This window comes from Drosophila ficusphila, unplaced genomic scaffold (assembly GCF_018152265.1).
Source record: "Drosophila ficusphila isolate 14025-0441.05 unplaced genomic scaffold, ASM1815226v1 contig_607, whole genome shotgun sequence".
In the NCBI taxonomy this organism is placed as follows: Eukaryota; Metazoa; Arthropoda; class Insecta; order Diptera; family Drosophilidae; genus Drosophila; species Drosophila ficusphila.
The window spans coordinates 1,041,479-1,057,709 of record NW_025064537.1 but is presented as its reverse complement, the minus strand read 5'-3'; the positions used below and the strand labels follow the sequence as shown (position 1 = coordinate 1,057,709).

Here is a 16,231-nt window from a genome sequence, read left to right as displayed (position 1 = left end):
TTCATTATGGCTAACTGACTCGCTGACTGACAGATTGACTGGCGTTTGGACTGACAGAGCCATGACACCGCACAAAAAAGGCTGAACACCGAGGAACTAAAATAAAATGCATCGCAAGGGGAAATCTTTGTGTAAAGCGCCCCACAAAAAAATCGCGGAACGTGAAATTCTTCCTTCTCTATTTTCCAATACAGTGTTTTTTTTTTATTTTGTTGTTCACTACGAGACTTTTCCCTATAAAATGCAAGTAATTTTAAAAGTTTAGCCCTGTGTCCTGTGGCAGCTTAAAAATAAAGAACGAACACAAAAAAATTGCAAAAATTGTTAGCACAAGACACGCGCCAAAAGTTTTTTTCAGTTTTGTTCCGTTTTTTTATGAGGGTATTATGAAATAGTCAAACAATTTGTTTCTTTCATAAATAAGAATTATAAAATTTAAAGAAAAGCGTTAATTGTTAAGATTGATTTAAAAAGGCAACTAATAATATTTTTAATCTTATAGTGAACAGGAGAACATAAACAAATTGATAAAAAAAATTACTAATTAAAATTGAAGAATTAAAATGTCTCCATTTTTATTGATTGTTGAAACGCGCCGTTCAATACAAAGGATGTTCACATAGTCGGTCAATTTGCCATTTCTTTTTCTGGCGGAAAGAGAGCAAACCGCAGGCACAAAAATGTCAATTTGCACTTTGGAGCAGAAGCAGCTGAAAAGCGGAAAAGCAAGCAAAGTCCTGGAAAAGTTGTCAGCACAAGTGCAAAGGGAAAATATATAGTGGGATGGGTGGTTCGAGGAGAGGTCAGAAGATAGCGAGCGACGTCAGCAAAAGCGAGCGACATTTAGCAGTGTTGCTTTTTATTTTTCGGTTCCCACTTTTTTGTTTTCTTTTTGTAACCCTCTTTTTTTCTTTTTTTTTTTTTTGAATATCGCCATCAAATAAGCATTGAATATTATTATTATTTGAAAGCCATGTGTTAGCTCCGAAAAAAAAAATTGTGGTCGGGGGAAATGCGGGAAAACTCGGGACAATGCTTATGTCATCACGTTATCGGCTTCGAAAAAGGGGAACTGACATAATTTGCATGTAGCTTCGTGGCTGCAGCTGCGATATTTATTTTAGAAAATTGCTATGGAACGTTTGGGGCGATGACGGGTTAAAGGGCGAATAACGGGACATGTGCGTGCTGCATTTGATTCCCATCGTTGTTGTTCCTGCTTTTGGCAGTTCCACTGACAGCCTTTGACGTTGCCTTGTAATTTTCTTGCACAATTTGCGATTGTTATCGAAATGGGGGAAATGCCTTTGGAAATTCATGTTGATTGCTGGGAATGCCGAAAGGATATTTTCAATATGTTTCGAATTTTCTCATTACTTGGATAATATAAATAGCATAAGTCTAACAATAAATTTAAAGCCAGTTTTTTAGTGCAGTTTGGTCAAAATAAATAAATATTTGAAAAACACATAAAAAGAAGTATAAAGAATTTATAAAATATATATTATTCTTGATTTCCAATCAATTACTTCTTTTCTATATCGATAACATATCGCAGTGCTGCATTTCATGAGCCACTTTTCGCTGATTAAGTGCAGACCGGCCGATAATTGCCCCAATAGAAAACAGTCGTCGGCGATATTTCAACCAATTACGTGGAGGCAGGGAAAAGCCAACCACGAAGGTTGGTTGACAAAGTGAGGAAAGAAAAGGACTTCCACCTTCGAAACTGCTTTTCCTGAAGGGGGCGTGAATGCCGCCTGTGTTTGACTGGTAATTGCTACTTCCTGCATATAAATAAATTGGCAAAATAAGAAAGCCAAGGAAGCGGCGGAGAACCAGGTTGACTTGGACTGCAATTTGTAACCAGTCGCGTTGCGTGTATTATTTACGGCTAGAAAGGGCTGGGGCAGGAAAGTCGGTTAGTTTGGAGGAGGCTAAAAGGACTTCCCCCAAAGGGAAGTACAAGGACATTGCCTTCTAGCGTAGACTGTCGTCGTTCGCTCGCTGCCCGTTTGCCAATAAATCACGCGCCATTAGCCAAGCAGTAGTTTCACCCAACGGTGATCACGTGACACGCCTGAGAAGTTAATAAAAACTTGTATATTAATGCTTGTAAATAAATAATTCCTCAATTAAATTAATAAGTTGTATATTATTTTGTTTAAATTAATTTAATAAACAGGTTATAAGATCGTAAGATCGTAACGATTATTATTAACTCACGCTCCCATCTCTAACTAGAGAATCTAGTCTGACCTCGTGCCAGTTTCGCGGCCTCTTTGAATGCGGAAGGGGGCGTGGCTGGGGACAGAGGCGAGCTTTAAGCTTGTTTTAATTAGAAGACTTTCCGAAGTGTGTTAGTGTGTGTGTAGCGCGAAAAATTACATTTAAAACACGCGGCAAAGTCTAACGCATATTTTAGGATTTTTGCACATAGCGGCAAAAGTTTCCCCCTTTCGCGTTTTTGCCGCCGCTGAATAAATGTGTTTGGCTTTTGTCAAGGATTTAGGCGGAGGCTTTGTTCCGTGTCCTGCGAGGCTCCTTTCTGCCTTTGCCTGCATTCCATTCATTATGCAGCTTAAGTGGATGGTGGCTCCGCGGTGGGAGTGGAGAAAGTTTGCCCCCCACATTCGCCTATTTTACCAGCTCCCGGAACTGCAGTCCCTTGTCGCCGTTTTGGGGTTGGCGACTGCATTTTGGCCCTAAGCTCTGTAAATTAATCGCGGCCTTCTCTCTTTCGGCCGGAACCACGGAGCATATTGCGCTCTAATATTTCAAATGTGATTAACACGTCCAGAAACGGATTTGATTTTAACGAGAAAAAACGGCAGGGCTCAAGCAAAAAAATAAGGACACTCTATTGAAAGATAATTCCGCTTTTAAAATCTGTTGAATCTCATTATTCTGATGATCTGAAACGAATATAAAATGTATCAGAAATTTAAAAAATCAAAACTTAACCAAACATTTAATCGATTTAATTCTTAATAAACTTTCTCTTTTTGCATTTTCAGATGTACCATCCCATTCAAATGAAACCCGCCGATAGCGAGAATCGCAATGGTAAGTTTTCATACCCGTTCTGAAAAACAAATGTAGTTGAAACAAGAAGAAAAACAGAAATAGAAAGCTATTCGCACACAATGCGGTGAATAGATGCGGTGTGTGCATGTGGGTGACTAAAAGTATGCCAACCCAAAATATTTCCCCCGCCAACAAATCAACAAAACGCGGCACAAAGTGACCAGCGAGGCGTGAGAAATGTGTGTGCGATGTTCTATCGAAAACCAAATACAAATTGGGGCTTACGGATGCGAAATGCATCGGCTGAAAGGATAGCAGACGTTTTCCTGGAAATTGATTTCCGTAGAAGAATAGGTGTATGTATTTTTTGAGGAATATGTTTTAGGACATGATATGAAATATAGATTTATATTAAAAATCTTCTTCCGTAACATATTGGTACGAAACATTGCCTCCCACGTCCTTTAAAACTAAGTTTAAACCATTCCAAAATCGGTTTTTTGCGCCATCCGGAGACCCACTTTCCATGTCCAACGTAATCCCCAGTTCAAAAATTCTCAAAGCGAAATGCAAGGACACATGAAGTGGGGAGACACATGAGGGAGAGTGGCAGAGATGGACAGAAACCGATCAGAATTTTGGTGGCGGTGGAAATTGCGTGCGAAAAACGCGGTCAGCCTAAAAGCGGGCAATAGTATTTGACAGTTTTTATTGGCAATGGTCAACTGGTGAGGGATGAAAAGCGCGGTGGAAGGGAAAATTGCGAAAAACATGGCAACGACAGAGGTACTGTGTGTGCGAACGAAATTTTCAGCAACATTTTACGGATTTTCCATTGAACTTTCATTCGTGCATTTCGCTTCGGCCGTCCCTTTGTTTCAAAGTTCATTGTCAGCTGTCGGTCACTTGGCAGTTAATTAAAAACCATCAATTATGTGAGCCAGCAAAAATGTTCAACACAACGAAAAAAAGTGTTCAAAAAGCTGAGTAAAAAGTTGCTGAACATTTTTTAATTTATGTTAATTTCAGACAGGAAGCTTCACAACCCGCCCACACTTTGGGGGCTGCTTCTTTTAATTACACCCATGATATTAATCTGCTTAAGTGACCACAAAAATGTTGACTTTCACCCCCACCACCCCCACACACACACACACACAAGGGATGGAAAAGAGGAGTGTAGACTGTGAAGAGAATGCCACTTTTAATTGGGGAACCTCTAGCGGCGTTTATTGTTAACAAGTTGTAACAAAAAATGAAAACTGTGCGCAAAAAAAGTTTTGCCGGCATTGCGAGTCTTCCTGCCAGCCAATCTTCTCTCGAAAGCTCCCACCAGCTGCTTTTCCAGCAGTGTGTAATTACGCTTGTACAACATGGCGTATGCTTAATAATTTTCGGCACTTTTTCCTCTCCGTGTGTGCTTAACTAATTTTTTCGTTGTTTTTTTTCGAGCTGATGGATAAGTACCCTCAATGGCGGTAATGAGTAATATAATAGTTTTTAATGGAAGGAACAATGGAGATGCGACCGAAACACAAACAATCACATTTACTTCTCAAAATTTAGTATAACAATAAATAAACTCGGCTAATTGTTATCTAATGTTTTATGTGTGCAGCAGAAACTTTAGCGAATCTCTGTATGATTTCAGCTATTGGGGAAAACCCCTTTTTCGAACCGAAGCCTCCACTGGGGGCTTTTCAATTTCAGATAAGCCCTTCGGTAGCGACCGCCCGCATTGCGCCTAAAACAAATTCGATGCAAATTCAAGTTGGACGCCATCCAACATTTGCCGCATTATAGACAGACGACGACTCCACGGCAAACAGCGAAATTGCAATTCAATTCAATATTCCAAACTAGACAGAGAGAAATGTGGCTTGTTTCGTGATTTGGCACTTTAACCTCGGCAAGGCAGCAACAAAATTAAACTAAAAAGAAAAAAAAAACCAAACGAAAACAACTGACAAAAGTTTGGTTGGAACTCGCAGCGGAAGCGATATAATAGAAAAAGATGGTAGAAATATTTTTTCCATGCTTTCCTCTTTTTTTTTTTTTTTTTGGTATACCGCCATGGTCGAATGAGAGGGGCAAAAGTGCGGGTACTCGCAGCCTAGAAATCGAAAAAAAAAATAACAAAAAAATACTGTCGTCGTCTCAACGTAACAACAAACGGAAGGTGGCAATTTAATAAAATGCTTGAGTGAGTCGCCGAGTTTTGTTTCCTGCTTGGCTCACGCTGTTTTCATCTCCTTACTCCTTTACTCCAATATTTCTCGTCCCTTTTCCAAAAGTTTTCCTTCGCAAAAGTGTTGCATACTTTTGGCAGGCGGAAATCGCTAAAGAGGACAACCCTCTGATTGGTTTTCTTTTTCTTTTTGCTGTTCCTCTATTCTTATTTTCGATTCGTCGTCTGTGGTGTATAAAGATTTCCTATAAATTGGATTCATAGAGTGCTTGAGTAAAGGCTTAAAATAGCGTGGGAATCGATGCAGCCGCCTTTTAAGAAATAACATGGAATATAGATTGGACCCATTAGTGCCTTTCCAAGAAAAGCATACACTGAGGATAATAGGTTTTTCGAGAAGGAGTAATACATACAAGTTTTGTAATTCCTAAACAATATGTAATGATTACTCTGTGGCTTAGTAAACTTAATCCAATATATTTCTTTGTAGGATGAGAAATTTCCTTTTCCAAGTTTTATATTCCGGATTAATCAGGGTCAAACAACATGATTAAATTATCCTCAACGATTTGTTTACCTTTGATCTTTTGTCGCAAATTCAATCAGCGATTTTAAATCGCCCATCAAATTTCAACCCACAAAGAATAGGTCCTTCAGAAAACACTCTCTACCATAAATACCGTACAAATGACTTCTCATTTCCACATAAATTGGAGCAAAGGGAAAAGAAAAATTGCATTCAAATTTTATGACACTTTGTTACTCCCCTCTGACCCTGAGCTGCAAACCCTCAACGGAAAAGGAGGGAACCCTGAAGGACATAAATACCTCAAGGAACCGGAGAGAAAAGCAGGGGAAACAAAGAGAATATTGTCTAAGGGCAAAAAGTGCATAATAACAGCGATTTGCATTAGGTTAAGTAAAAAAGAAGGATGGCAAACGAGACAACAGCGAAATGTGCAAGCAAATCAAATGAGTAAGCAAAAGTGGAAAAGGTGAGAAAATGGGGAAGGTGAGAAAAACTGCAACGTGGTAATCAGAGCAATTTACATGCAAGCAAACTTCAAACAGACAACGAGGAAAAGCGGAAAATATGGGAAAAGAGTCGCGGGACGATGTCAAGTTTCGAAGGAGGATGATTTTGAAGGGGATAAAAACGAGGGAAGCCACTGGGAGTGATATTAAATTCTCAAATAACACACAATTTCCCTTTTTTTGGTTGCAGGAAAAAGGAATGAACTTAATCACCGAAGTTCATATTCCCCTTCAATTTAAAATATCGGTTTCTTTTATTAAAATATTTTATACCAAAGCCAAAGGATTGGCTTTTTTTCTTTATTGAAACTTTGTATCGCTATTTAAAGATGTTAATTAAAAATGTTACTAAAAAAGGGGTCAGTAATGTTAAAATGAATTAAGAAAACTCTTATTAATTTCCTTATATTCGTCATAAAAAGAACAAAAGAAAGAGCAACTGAGAGGTAAACATCTTCATATTTATTCCGTACAAATTCGGAGAAGCACAAAAACTCGATTGCATTTTCTCCAGAGATGTGGAAATAAAGGGGGTGGCGGGTGGAAAAGTGGTTGTTGTTGCGCAAAAGACGCGGGAACATATGAATTTTCCTCACTGCATATGAAATCGATATGCAAATGTTGTGCGAGGTTTTCCCGGCGTCAACAACAGCTACGAAAAAAATAAAATAAAACGGTGGCGGCTCCTTCTTTCTGCCATGATGATGATGCACGTATTGTTTGCTTGTAAACATGATAAAAATTCAAATTAGCCATAATATATGGCAAGTCAAGGAGAGCACACATATATGAGTCTTCATTTTGCGGTGCTGAAAGGCGAAATGTGCCAAGAAATTACGGCAAAAACTTCTGCAAAAGGGGGTACGAAGGAACCTTGAACAAATTACGTACTGTATTTGCATTTCTCGTTGGCTGGCGTAGAAATCAATGACAAGAAGGTGAAAGTTGAGTAAAAACACTTCATATATGTAGATTGCATCCATTAAAGTCAAGAAGAGTTGTTGTCACTTGTTTGATAAAATGTGCAGATTGTAATGTCGATAAGCACTTTCAAATTGTATTAAGTGCTTTTTATGCTTATACTATTTACTTATATTTTTATACCCTAGCAGGGGTTTTATTTAAGGTATATTTCCTGTACTTGAAAAGTAAATATCTGGCATAAATATAGAGCGTTCTCCATTATAATATTGTTTTGAATATGTTTTCACCTTAAAACCTAATGCGTGTCTGCTTCTCTAGAGTTCTTAAAACCAACTTTTTTGTGAACAACAAAACGCCAGAGCTAAATGTGTTAATTAACTCATTAGCATCAGGTGCTAACACAACAACAAATGGTCTCCGAGAAGATGCGAATGAGCAAAGAATATACACACATTCATCAAATGTGGATGAGAATAAAAAGCAAACTAAGCTAAACCAACATTAAAAGTCACTTTAAAAGAGCTCAACTCAAAGTCAACAATTTCACAACGCAGCCAAAGCTGCTAATCAAGTTTTTCCAGCCGAGAATCATCTTCGCATGAGATGAAATTAGATCTTGTATGCGATGAGTTAAGGGTCTAGATCGCGAACGCAGGTTAGTTGCATTTTTAACGTCAATCAGTTCGAATCGGGAGGAGGAGCAGTCAGTCGCCAAAGCAAACAATCAGCTTGATTTATTTTCCGCACATCGCGTACGTGGTAAATTTTTCCAATTTTTCACGAATTGGTTTTCCTTTTTTAATTGCGCCTATTGTTTGGTATTTAAATACGAAGTGAATCTGAATCTGAATCCCTTCCGTCTGCCATGTTCTGTCCTGTTTTATTCGCTTTCATTAATGGACGTTGCATGTGTGACGTTGCTTAATTAGTTGCCATCGCCGTTCGTCTGGTTGTGATGACTTTTCCTTTTTCCTCGGCCCCTGATTGATGTCAATTTATTTTTAGTGGATCGAGTTTGCCAATACGCGACAACGAAAAATAAAAAACAAAAAGCAAATAGAGAGTGAGCCTTTGCACAACGGAATTTATTTAAATCACATCGAAACTTATCGGTGATGGGCGGGCTATGAAATTGAAGTAACAAAGCACATCAACAACAAACAAAATAAATTCACGTAAAGGGTGTTTGTCTGCAATTGAATGCTTACTGAAAAACTAAATTAATGAAAGTAAGTTGTTTAGGGATTAAAAATTAATAATTTGTAAGCGCAAATAGCTAAGTTATACATAAACAATTTTATTGGAAGTTGTATTTTGAATCAGGCTTTAAGGCAGTGGTCTGCTTTAGGAGCCGAAAAAAGAGCGTTTTTTCAACAATTTTTTTGAAAGGGAAGGAAATGATTGCGGTAAACGAAATTTTGAGACGATATAATATTATATTTAAACTTTAAAAAACAATTTTTATTATTGCAAATAACTGAAATTAGCGGAAGTTGAAACGATTTTTCTGGGGCGCCTAGAGTGTGCACTTGTTAATCGGTGCCGGTGATGGAGTTCGTGCGATGCATCTGAAACAGTGGAACCAAATTTTTTTTACTTTTTATAAGTTCCTTTTCTATATGAACTAAAAAAATTCCGAAGAAATGACGAAATTCCAAATTTTTCTAAGTTTGAAAAAAAATTCACTTTTTGGAAAAAAAGTTCACTTTAAGTTGCAAAACAAGTAATTTAAATAGTACTTTTATCCATTTTTTTAGTTCAAATAGAAGATAATTCAATACTGAAGCTAGATCACTTTGGTTTTTTTCGATCGGACATATATTTTTTTACTATGGCCGGCACCGCTTTCCAAGACTTGTGAAAATAAAAACTCGAGAAAACGGGCTGTAAAGTCTGCCCGAGCATACGAACTTGCTTGACGCTCGGCCACTAAAACTGATCTAGCTTCGAAAATATGTCGAATTGGCCTCTAAAATTTTGAACACATATTCTTGGATAGTTTTGGAATAGATTTAAGACAAAAAAAAAAATCGATTTTTGAAGTCTGTAAAGCAGACCACTGCCTTAATGTATTTAATACTTGCAATAATTTTCTATGGTCGCCTTTCCTCGTAGTATATAAAACCTATTGTTAGTTCAGTTCAACATGAGTCACCCTGTATACGAACAGTCTTTCAACAGCTCCTTCCAATTTAACCAAAGTAAATGTCACAGGCCTTAAATAAATCGCAACATATTGGATCGGTTCGAACTGAAATGATCCGAAATAAAATCGGGCAAGCGCCAGCGGCAATTGAATTCTTTGTCTTCGAACAATTTAGTGATACTTTGCAAACTATATTTAGTAGCGGGTAGTGAAGGCAATCTATAAAAGCAGAAGCCAAATGGCGAAACGCATTAATTGCGATCACAGGGAAGAACTCTTGATGCCAGCATTTGTCTGAACGAAAACTCTGAAATCACACGCTAAAAGTGCGAAATCTCTAATAGAAACTCACAAAATAATTGTTGTTCATTGTTTTATGGAAAAGCAAATCGGAAAAGATTCAACCGAAACCATTTGTGTGTTCACATTTCTGATTGTTATACGTTAAACGTTCTGACAAACTCTCAATAAAACGAAGTCCAACTCAAAAGTATCAATACCAATACCAAAAAGTAAAAATAAATAATAATTAATTGTGCGTGGCTAAAAAGCAAAAAGCAGTAATCACCAAAAAACGTTGCGTGTCGTCGAAATATTGATAATAAAAGTCTTAAATAAATAAACAGCGTATGGGAAGAAGTGTTAACTGGCTGATAATTAAGTTGAATATTCGTGTTTAATATTTATTATATTTGCTTATTGAATTTTCCACTTCGAGTCGCTCGATTCTTGTTCTGTTTTTAACGCTCTCAGCTCTTTCTCTATTTGTATGTGTGTATCTGTGTTTGTGTGTGCGTTCTGAGTATCTGTGTGAGCCTGAGTGTAAGTGTGAAATATTTTCAAGAATTCTCTCTTCTCCGCTCGCCAACGTCGTCGGCGTCATCTCATCATCATCATCTGACATGATAAATAATTCGACTGCAATCGGTTTCGTAAATAGCCAAAAAGGAGCCAACGGATGCGGATGCGGATGCGGATGCGGCGACGAATGCGGATGCGGATGCGAATGTGGATGCTGTGAGGGAAGTATAACAGCGCGAATATCTGAGCCATCTGAGCCAACAGCTGAGAATGTTGCCTTCATCGGCGTCGGCAGCAGCAACAGTCAATTATCCTCAGTAATTGAGAATTTATCCAATAAGAGCAACGTTGCAGCTGCAGCATTGTCCTTTGGCCCGGGAACCTCATCATCATCATCATCATTGCAATCACCAGCGTCGCCATCATTATCATTATCGCCAGGAGCCGCAGTCGCCGCAGCAGCAGCAGCTGCAGCAACTTTAACATCATTTGCAGCAGCAGCCGGAGGAGGAGGATCCACTTCGTCGACAACGCACCGCGCCACGCATAAATCCTATCCGCCAATAAATTCAGCATATTGGCTGCCATCGTCGCATCCATCACCGTATGCGGTGCCAGGTAGGATTCGACGTTCCTCGCAGTTTCATCTCAGATTCCACTCGGTGGTATTCTTTCAACCTCCTCGCCTTCCCCCTCCCCCTCCGCCACACCAGGCACTTTTTCCACGACCCGAGAAAATCGGAATATGGCTAGAGATGAGATTGTGATTCGGAGTCGCAGTTAATTAACACTGTTCGTTGATATACTCGTATGCAGAAATATTCAAGCATTTTGAGATACAATTTGCAAGTAAATTTGGGATAATGTGCTTAAATTACTTAAACAAAATTCTATTACCATAAGAAACCATTTAAAACTATAAATAATTTAAAGTCTACTATTCTTAAAATAATTAATGAAATGTTGTGTAAAATGGGAAACTCTTTTCTGACTGGGAGAAGATAACAAACTCGCGAATGTTAGCACCATAAATATTATTTTATCAGTTTTTAAGTTTATTCATTCAAAAATACACATATTCACCTTTAAATAAATTTCCCCAATCATTGGGTTGTTGACCCCCCCCCGTATTTATATCTGGCATCTCTGACTGTCGAGGTCAGTTTGTGTACACCCACCTGTCCTTATCGACCTTCCAATTTCGCTCCACCACCCGCACCGAATCATCCGCCCCGTGGGCCACTCTCTTATTGATGGTCTGTTGATGTTGAGTGTTATCTACCTTGTCGCAGGAGTTGCCAGGAGTCGGCAGCTGACCAAATTGCCTTACATTCACATTACGATGTATATCGCTCTCCCTCACTTGACGTCTCCTCCTTCGCCTGCCTTTTAAAATTGGGTAATTAAGGCAATTTATTGGACGGTGCGCGCCTCGTCCTCGTTGTCATTCGCCGGTGAATTGAGATTGAGAAAGGATGCCGACATCAAATTGCCAAGAAATCGTCATTAACCAAATTGCCCATGACCCAAAAAGTCGACTCTTAATTGTTGCCAAAATAAATACGAGTTGTGAGGGGATTGTTAAGAAGTTTTACCTGCGGATAGGGAATTCAATCTTAAAGCTTTAATGTGATGCAGTATTTCCTTTGAAACTATTAGTGAACAGGATTAGTTTGGGGTATACACTATAGGTATAAAATAGACTTCTTTATTTTTATCGTCAATTGCCTGGAATCTTTTTCCATCAGCAGTTCCGGGTTTCTTTGTTTCCTCCACCTTTAATTTTTCAACCTTTCCGCACACAGTTTCCGCTCTTCATTTTATTATCTGTTGATGTTGATGCCAAACCACAAGCGAGGCAAAAAAAAGAAAAAAACGAACATATGGTAAACATGTTTAAACCTTTTTTGAGTCTTTATCACCTGGATGTGTCCAACCCAGACGCGAAACGCCCCTTCCGCCCACGAACTCATCAGTCGGCCACAAGTTTACACTTGACTTCGACATTATTACGCACAGCAACTTTTTCTGTGGTATATTCAACAATAATTTCTCTCGTGACATACACGTGTTGCCGGCCTGACACTTTTCCCGCTTAATTCACTCCAGCAAGCAGTCGCTACCAGAACCAGCCAGCAATAAAGGACATTGTCCTTGCATCTCTCGATATGAGAAAAGTGAAAATTTATATTTTCACTTCATTTTCATTGCGGGGGTGCGGGTCGGGTGAAATTTCAGTTAAGTGTTGAACAGCAATGTGGGCAATTTGCGAGGAGAGTAAAGAAAATCGAAAGATATTGGAAGCGACGTGTATATATTGCGAATTAATATACATGCGCTATAAATCATACGGAACTCCAACTGTGTAAAGAAAGATTATACCACTATAATTTTAAAGCAGTGATTTGTCAAGTAATTCTTAACTTGTATACATATATAAATAAACTAAACAGGGAAAATGTTTATTTCATCCTTCATTTTGCGTGGGTTGGAAAATTTAGTTGACAGAAAGAAGTGCGGGCAATTCGTGAGAGTTATGAAAAGCGAAAGATATTGCACATGATCTGTATCTACAGATTTAGTATAAACGTTATATTTTATATGTTAATCCGATTCTGTTCAGAAAGATTTTATCAATTCATATTTTTTTCAACAGTGATTTGACTCTAAATACTTTAAATTAAGTAAAACATTATATAATTTTGCCTTACTCCCGACTGGCTAGAACTCCTTTTATATAAAAACACGTACTAAGTGTACATCATTTGTTGTCGGATCCTTCCTGAGGACCTGCAACCCTTGACTGTGTGCCCCTAACACCGCCACTTGTTACTCCATAAATCTCTACCGGCCAAATTGCCATGCAAATTTTAACTGCTCTTTAATTTTCTGCTAAATTAAACGTTAAATAAACTGCCGGAGAGGCCATGGCCACCATGTGAACGTGACTGGGCCACCGAAAGGAGTGGCGTATAGAAAATGTAACAAAAAATGTTGCGCAAAAAAAGCAAAGCTTAATTTTTTGCAACGAAAGCGAGTGGGGAAGCGGGAGTAGGGGAGAAATTTATAACCTTTAATTGCTTTGACCCAAAAAATGTGCAGCTACTACTATTCTGGTTTTGGTTTTGGTTCTGATTCGGTGGCTGGTCCCGTGATCCTGGCCACAAAAGCCACATTGCCTATGGGCTTGGTTTGTGGGCCTTACCCAGACTACTGGACCCGCATAATATTATTTTTTCGTTTTCCATGGCCCCCTCTACTGTCACTATTGCTGTTGTTGTTGTTGTTGCTGCAGCCTAATGCATTTCCACATTCAGAGCAAGCCAGCGTGTGCCATTTACCCACATAGATGCAGTTTCGACCCTCATTCGCTCTTTGCACTTAAAGCAATTCATCAGCACTTTTCATTTGTTAATTCATAGTTAAAATATGCGAATTTGGGTATCATGTCTTAAAAAAAAAATAAGTTTAAATGTGTAAACATAAAAATAATTGAACAAAATTTGATAATTATTTTAGAATAGTTTTTTTTTTAAAAATATTAAAAAATATTATCAGAAAAAAAAATAAATAATGAATATTAATCTATTTAAAAAAATGTTAAAGTCTTTTCCACTATATTGTTTTCAACTAGATAGTTATATTTTTTTAATTTCAACCAGTTCTAATGTTGCAAAGCTTATTTAGATTTTAAGTCAAGTGTATAGTGGGATGATTTGGCCTGGCCATTTGGAGTCTGATGGTGGCGCACCCATGGTATTCTCTAATCTGAGAGCCAGCCGAGTTTCAGTTTCCATTTCGCAGATGCACACAAACAGCCAGCTCTATTTTGCCCAGACTAGTTGCCATTTTATGCAAATGAATTGGTTTTTAGGGAAATACTTCACACTTTGTGTTTCTGGGCAAACAGGAAGGCGAGAAAAGCTGGAGATGACGGACGGAGCAAGTCCTCTGTTTCTCTGGTCGTTGTATAGATCTTGGGGGCAGGGTATATTCGCACACAAGATGCAAAGATGCAAATGCATTCCCAGAGCTTCTCGGACTGCCTGGCTGGCTGGCAGTTGTTGGTTTGAGTGACAGTCTGACGGACTGACTGAATGATTGCTGAACCAACTGCGGGAATGACCGACTATCTGACTGACTGACTGTCCAACTGAGTGACACTCAGCAGCCCACTCGCCTTTTGGGGTAATGCGAAATGTGGAAATTGCCATTGAAATTCAAGAAAACAACTAGATCTTTAAATAACTAAGAAGTTTCGTTATGAAGGGGAAATTTTAAGTAGTTAAACAAAACAATTTTAACCCGCTTAACAGCGTAGTTACTTTTGAATTATGAGTATATGCTGAGATCGTCATAAATTCCGCCACAAATTCGATTGTTCTACGCTTATCCCATTGAACATCGGCAAAGGCCTTATTTATTTTTAAGGTCTATCCAGCATTTGCATATTTTCCATATAATATTGATAAAAATGGTTTCAGTTGGGCCGATAAAGGCGAACCCTTCTTCCTTTTTTATGCAGATGTGTTATTATCATAATCCAACTGGAACTACTTACTTTCACTTTCCCTCTCTGTGCTTTTTATCCACCCACACATCCTTTTGGAAAGGCATAATAAAAAGGAAGTGTAACCCGAAAAAAACTGAGGCAGAACCATAAAATACAATAAAGGAAGTTGAAAGTTCTTCGACACAGAAACCCATTATCACAGTTACACACACACTCGCACACACTCATTGTTCAAATCAAAAGTTTTGACCCCACATACACCCCTATAATGGACATCCATTCATATTTCCCCATTCCCCGTTCTCCATTCCATAACACTCTTTTTGTGTGTGTCCTTCGTGTCCTTTGCTTGACCCTCAAAATGTGTAAAAATGCAAATAATTTCCAGGGCAATAGCCATCTCGTTCGCTCGCACTTTCTTGCCTTATTGTTATGCTCTTGATTATGTTGTTGTTATGCGAGAAGGATATGTAGGGATATATCTGTTCGTGTATGCTGCAAAAACATGTCCTTTTTATTGCCTCGACATGAAAATTTATGTTTCCCTGGTAGTTCCTTCGATGTTCTCGTTCTTTCTCTTTTTTTTCTTTGTGGCCCATTTTATTGGTTTGCTGTTGTTGGAAGGACATTTTTGTGGCTTTCATGTCATATCGATTTATTAACCTGTACGAACTATTGTCCATCGTTGGTACCGAATTGATAAATGAGCCAAGTTTGTGGAAATTGGTTTCGCCTCTGCCTCCCTTTCATTATTGAGGGGTGTTGAAATTTATTTCCTTCGGGCACCGCCTCTTAATGGAAATTTATACGCAAAAGTTCCAGTTCTGCTGCAATTATTTTTGATATATATGCATAATCCTTGTTAGTCCTTCGCCGCTTCAACTTCGCCGCAACTCCACTTGATATTCAATATTTTTTGTGCGAAGGGAAAACGAAAAGAAAATAGATTAGGCACAAAGCAACACAATTTCAATGCAATTAAAATGCAAATTTCGTTTATGCATTCCCAAAAAAAATGTACGAAAAATAAAAATTGTATTGCAAGGAAAAGGAGCAGAGCGCAAAAGGATGCGCAAGAGTATAAAAAACAAATTGGGAGGAAAGCTGAATAAAGATCGTTTAGTCGTTAGACTTGCAAGAATAAATGTAGTATTCTTGATTGGAAAGCTTAAAATAAAAAGGAATCCTAGCTAAAAATGGGATTTCCTGCCTTATAAAGAAAGAATTCAATGAAAGAAGTCCCTAAATCTTTAAATCCTGCAGCCGAAGAACATTTGAAAGAACTTTTCGTCCTCCGTTTAACTGCCGACTGCTGGCGATTAAAATTTAAATTTTATACAAGCGCCAAAGTATTTCCCATAATTTTGTCGGCGTCTCTCCTCCGACTGCTCGAAATTAAATTTAATAATGCATTGGAATTGTGTTGGCATTGGCGGAAGGAAAATTTCATTAGGCTGGCGGAGAGGTGATATGTATATATAGCTTTAATGTAAAAAGAATTCGGAAAAGCAGCGCGGAATCTTTTCCCTATATTCAGAAAGTGAGAGTTAAGTAGTAAAAATTTATAAAATGTTGAGAAGGCTGCAAAACAGGAAAT

At 38.3% G+C, this 16,231-nt stretch overlaps 1 protein-coding gene across 5 annotated transcripts in view; it reads left to right on the top strand.

Annotated features, from left to right (window-relative positions):
- Positions 1-16,231, top strand: part of LOC108094498 (CUGBP Elav-like family member 2) — a 121,353-nt gene that overhangs the window by 81,284 nt on the left and 23,838 nt on the right. For 4 of the 5 annotated variants that reach the window (XR_001771553.2, XR_001771554.2, XM_017195098.2 and 1 more), the window contains one exon: positions 3,018-3,066. Coding sequence is in view for 2 of the 5 variants with exons in the window: in XM_017195098.2 (XP_017050587.1) it covers positions 3,018-3,066 (49 nt within the window). In the remaining 3 variants the exon portion in view is untranslated. Of the gene's footprint in view, positions 1-3,017; positions 3,067-7,855; positions 7,927-16,231 lie in introns of those variants that run through there. The other variant, XM_043208647.1, reaches the window with a different exon arrangement.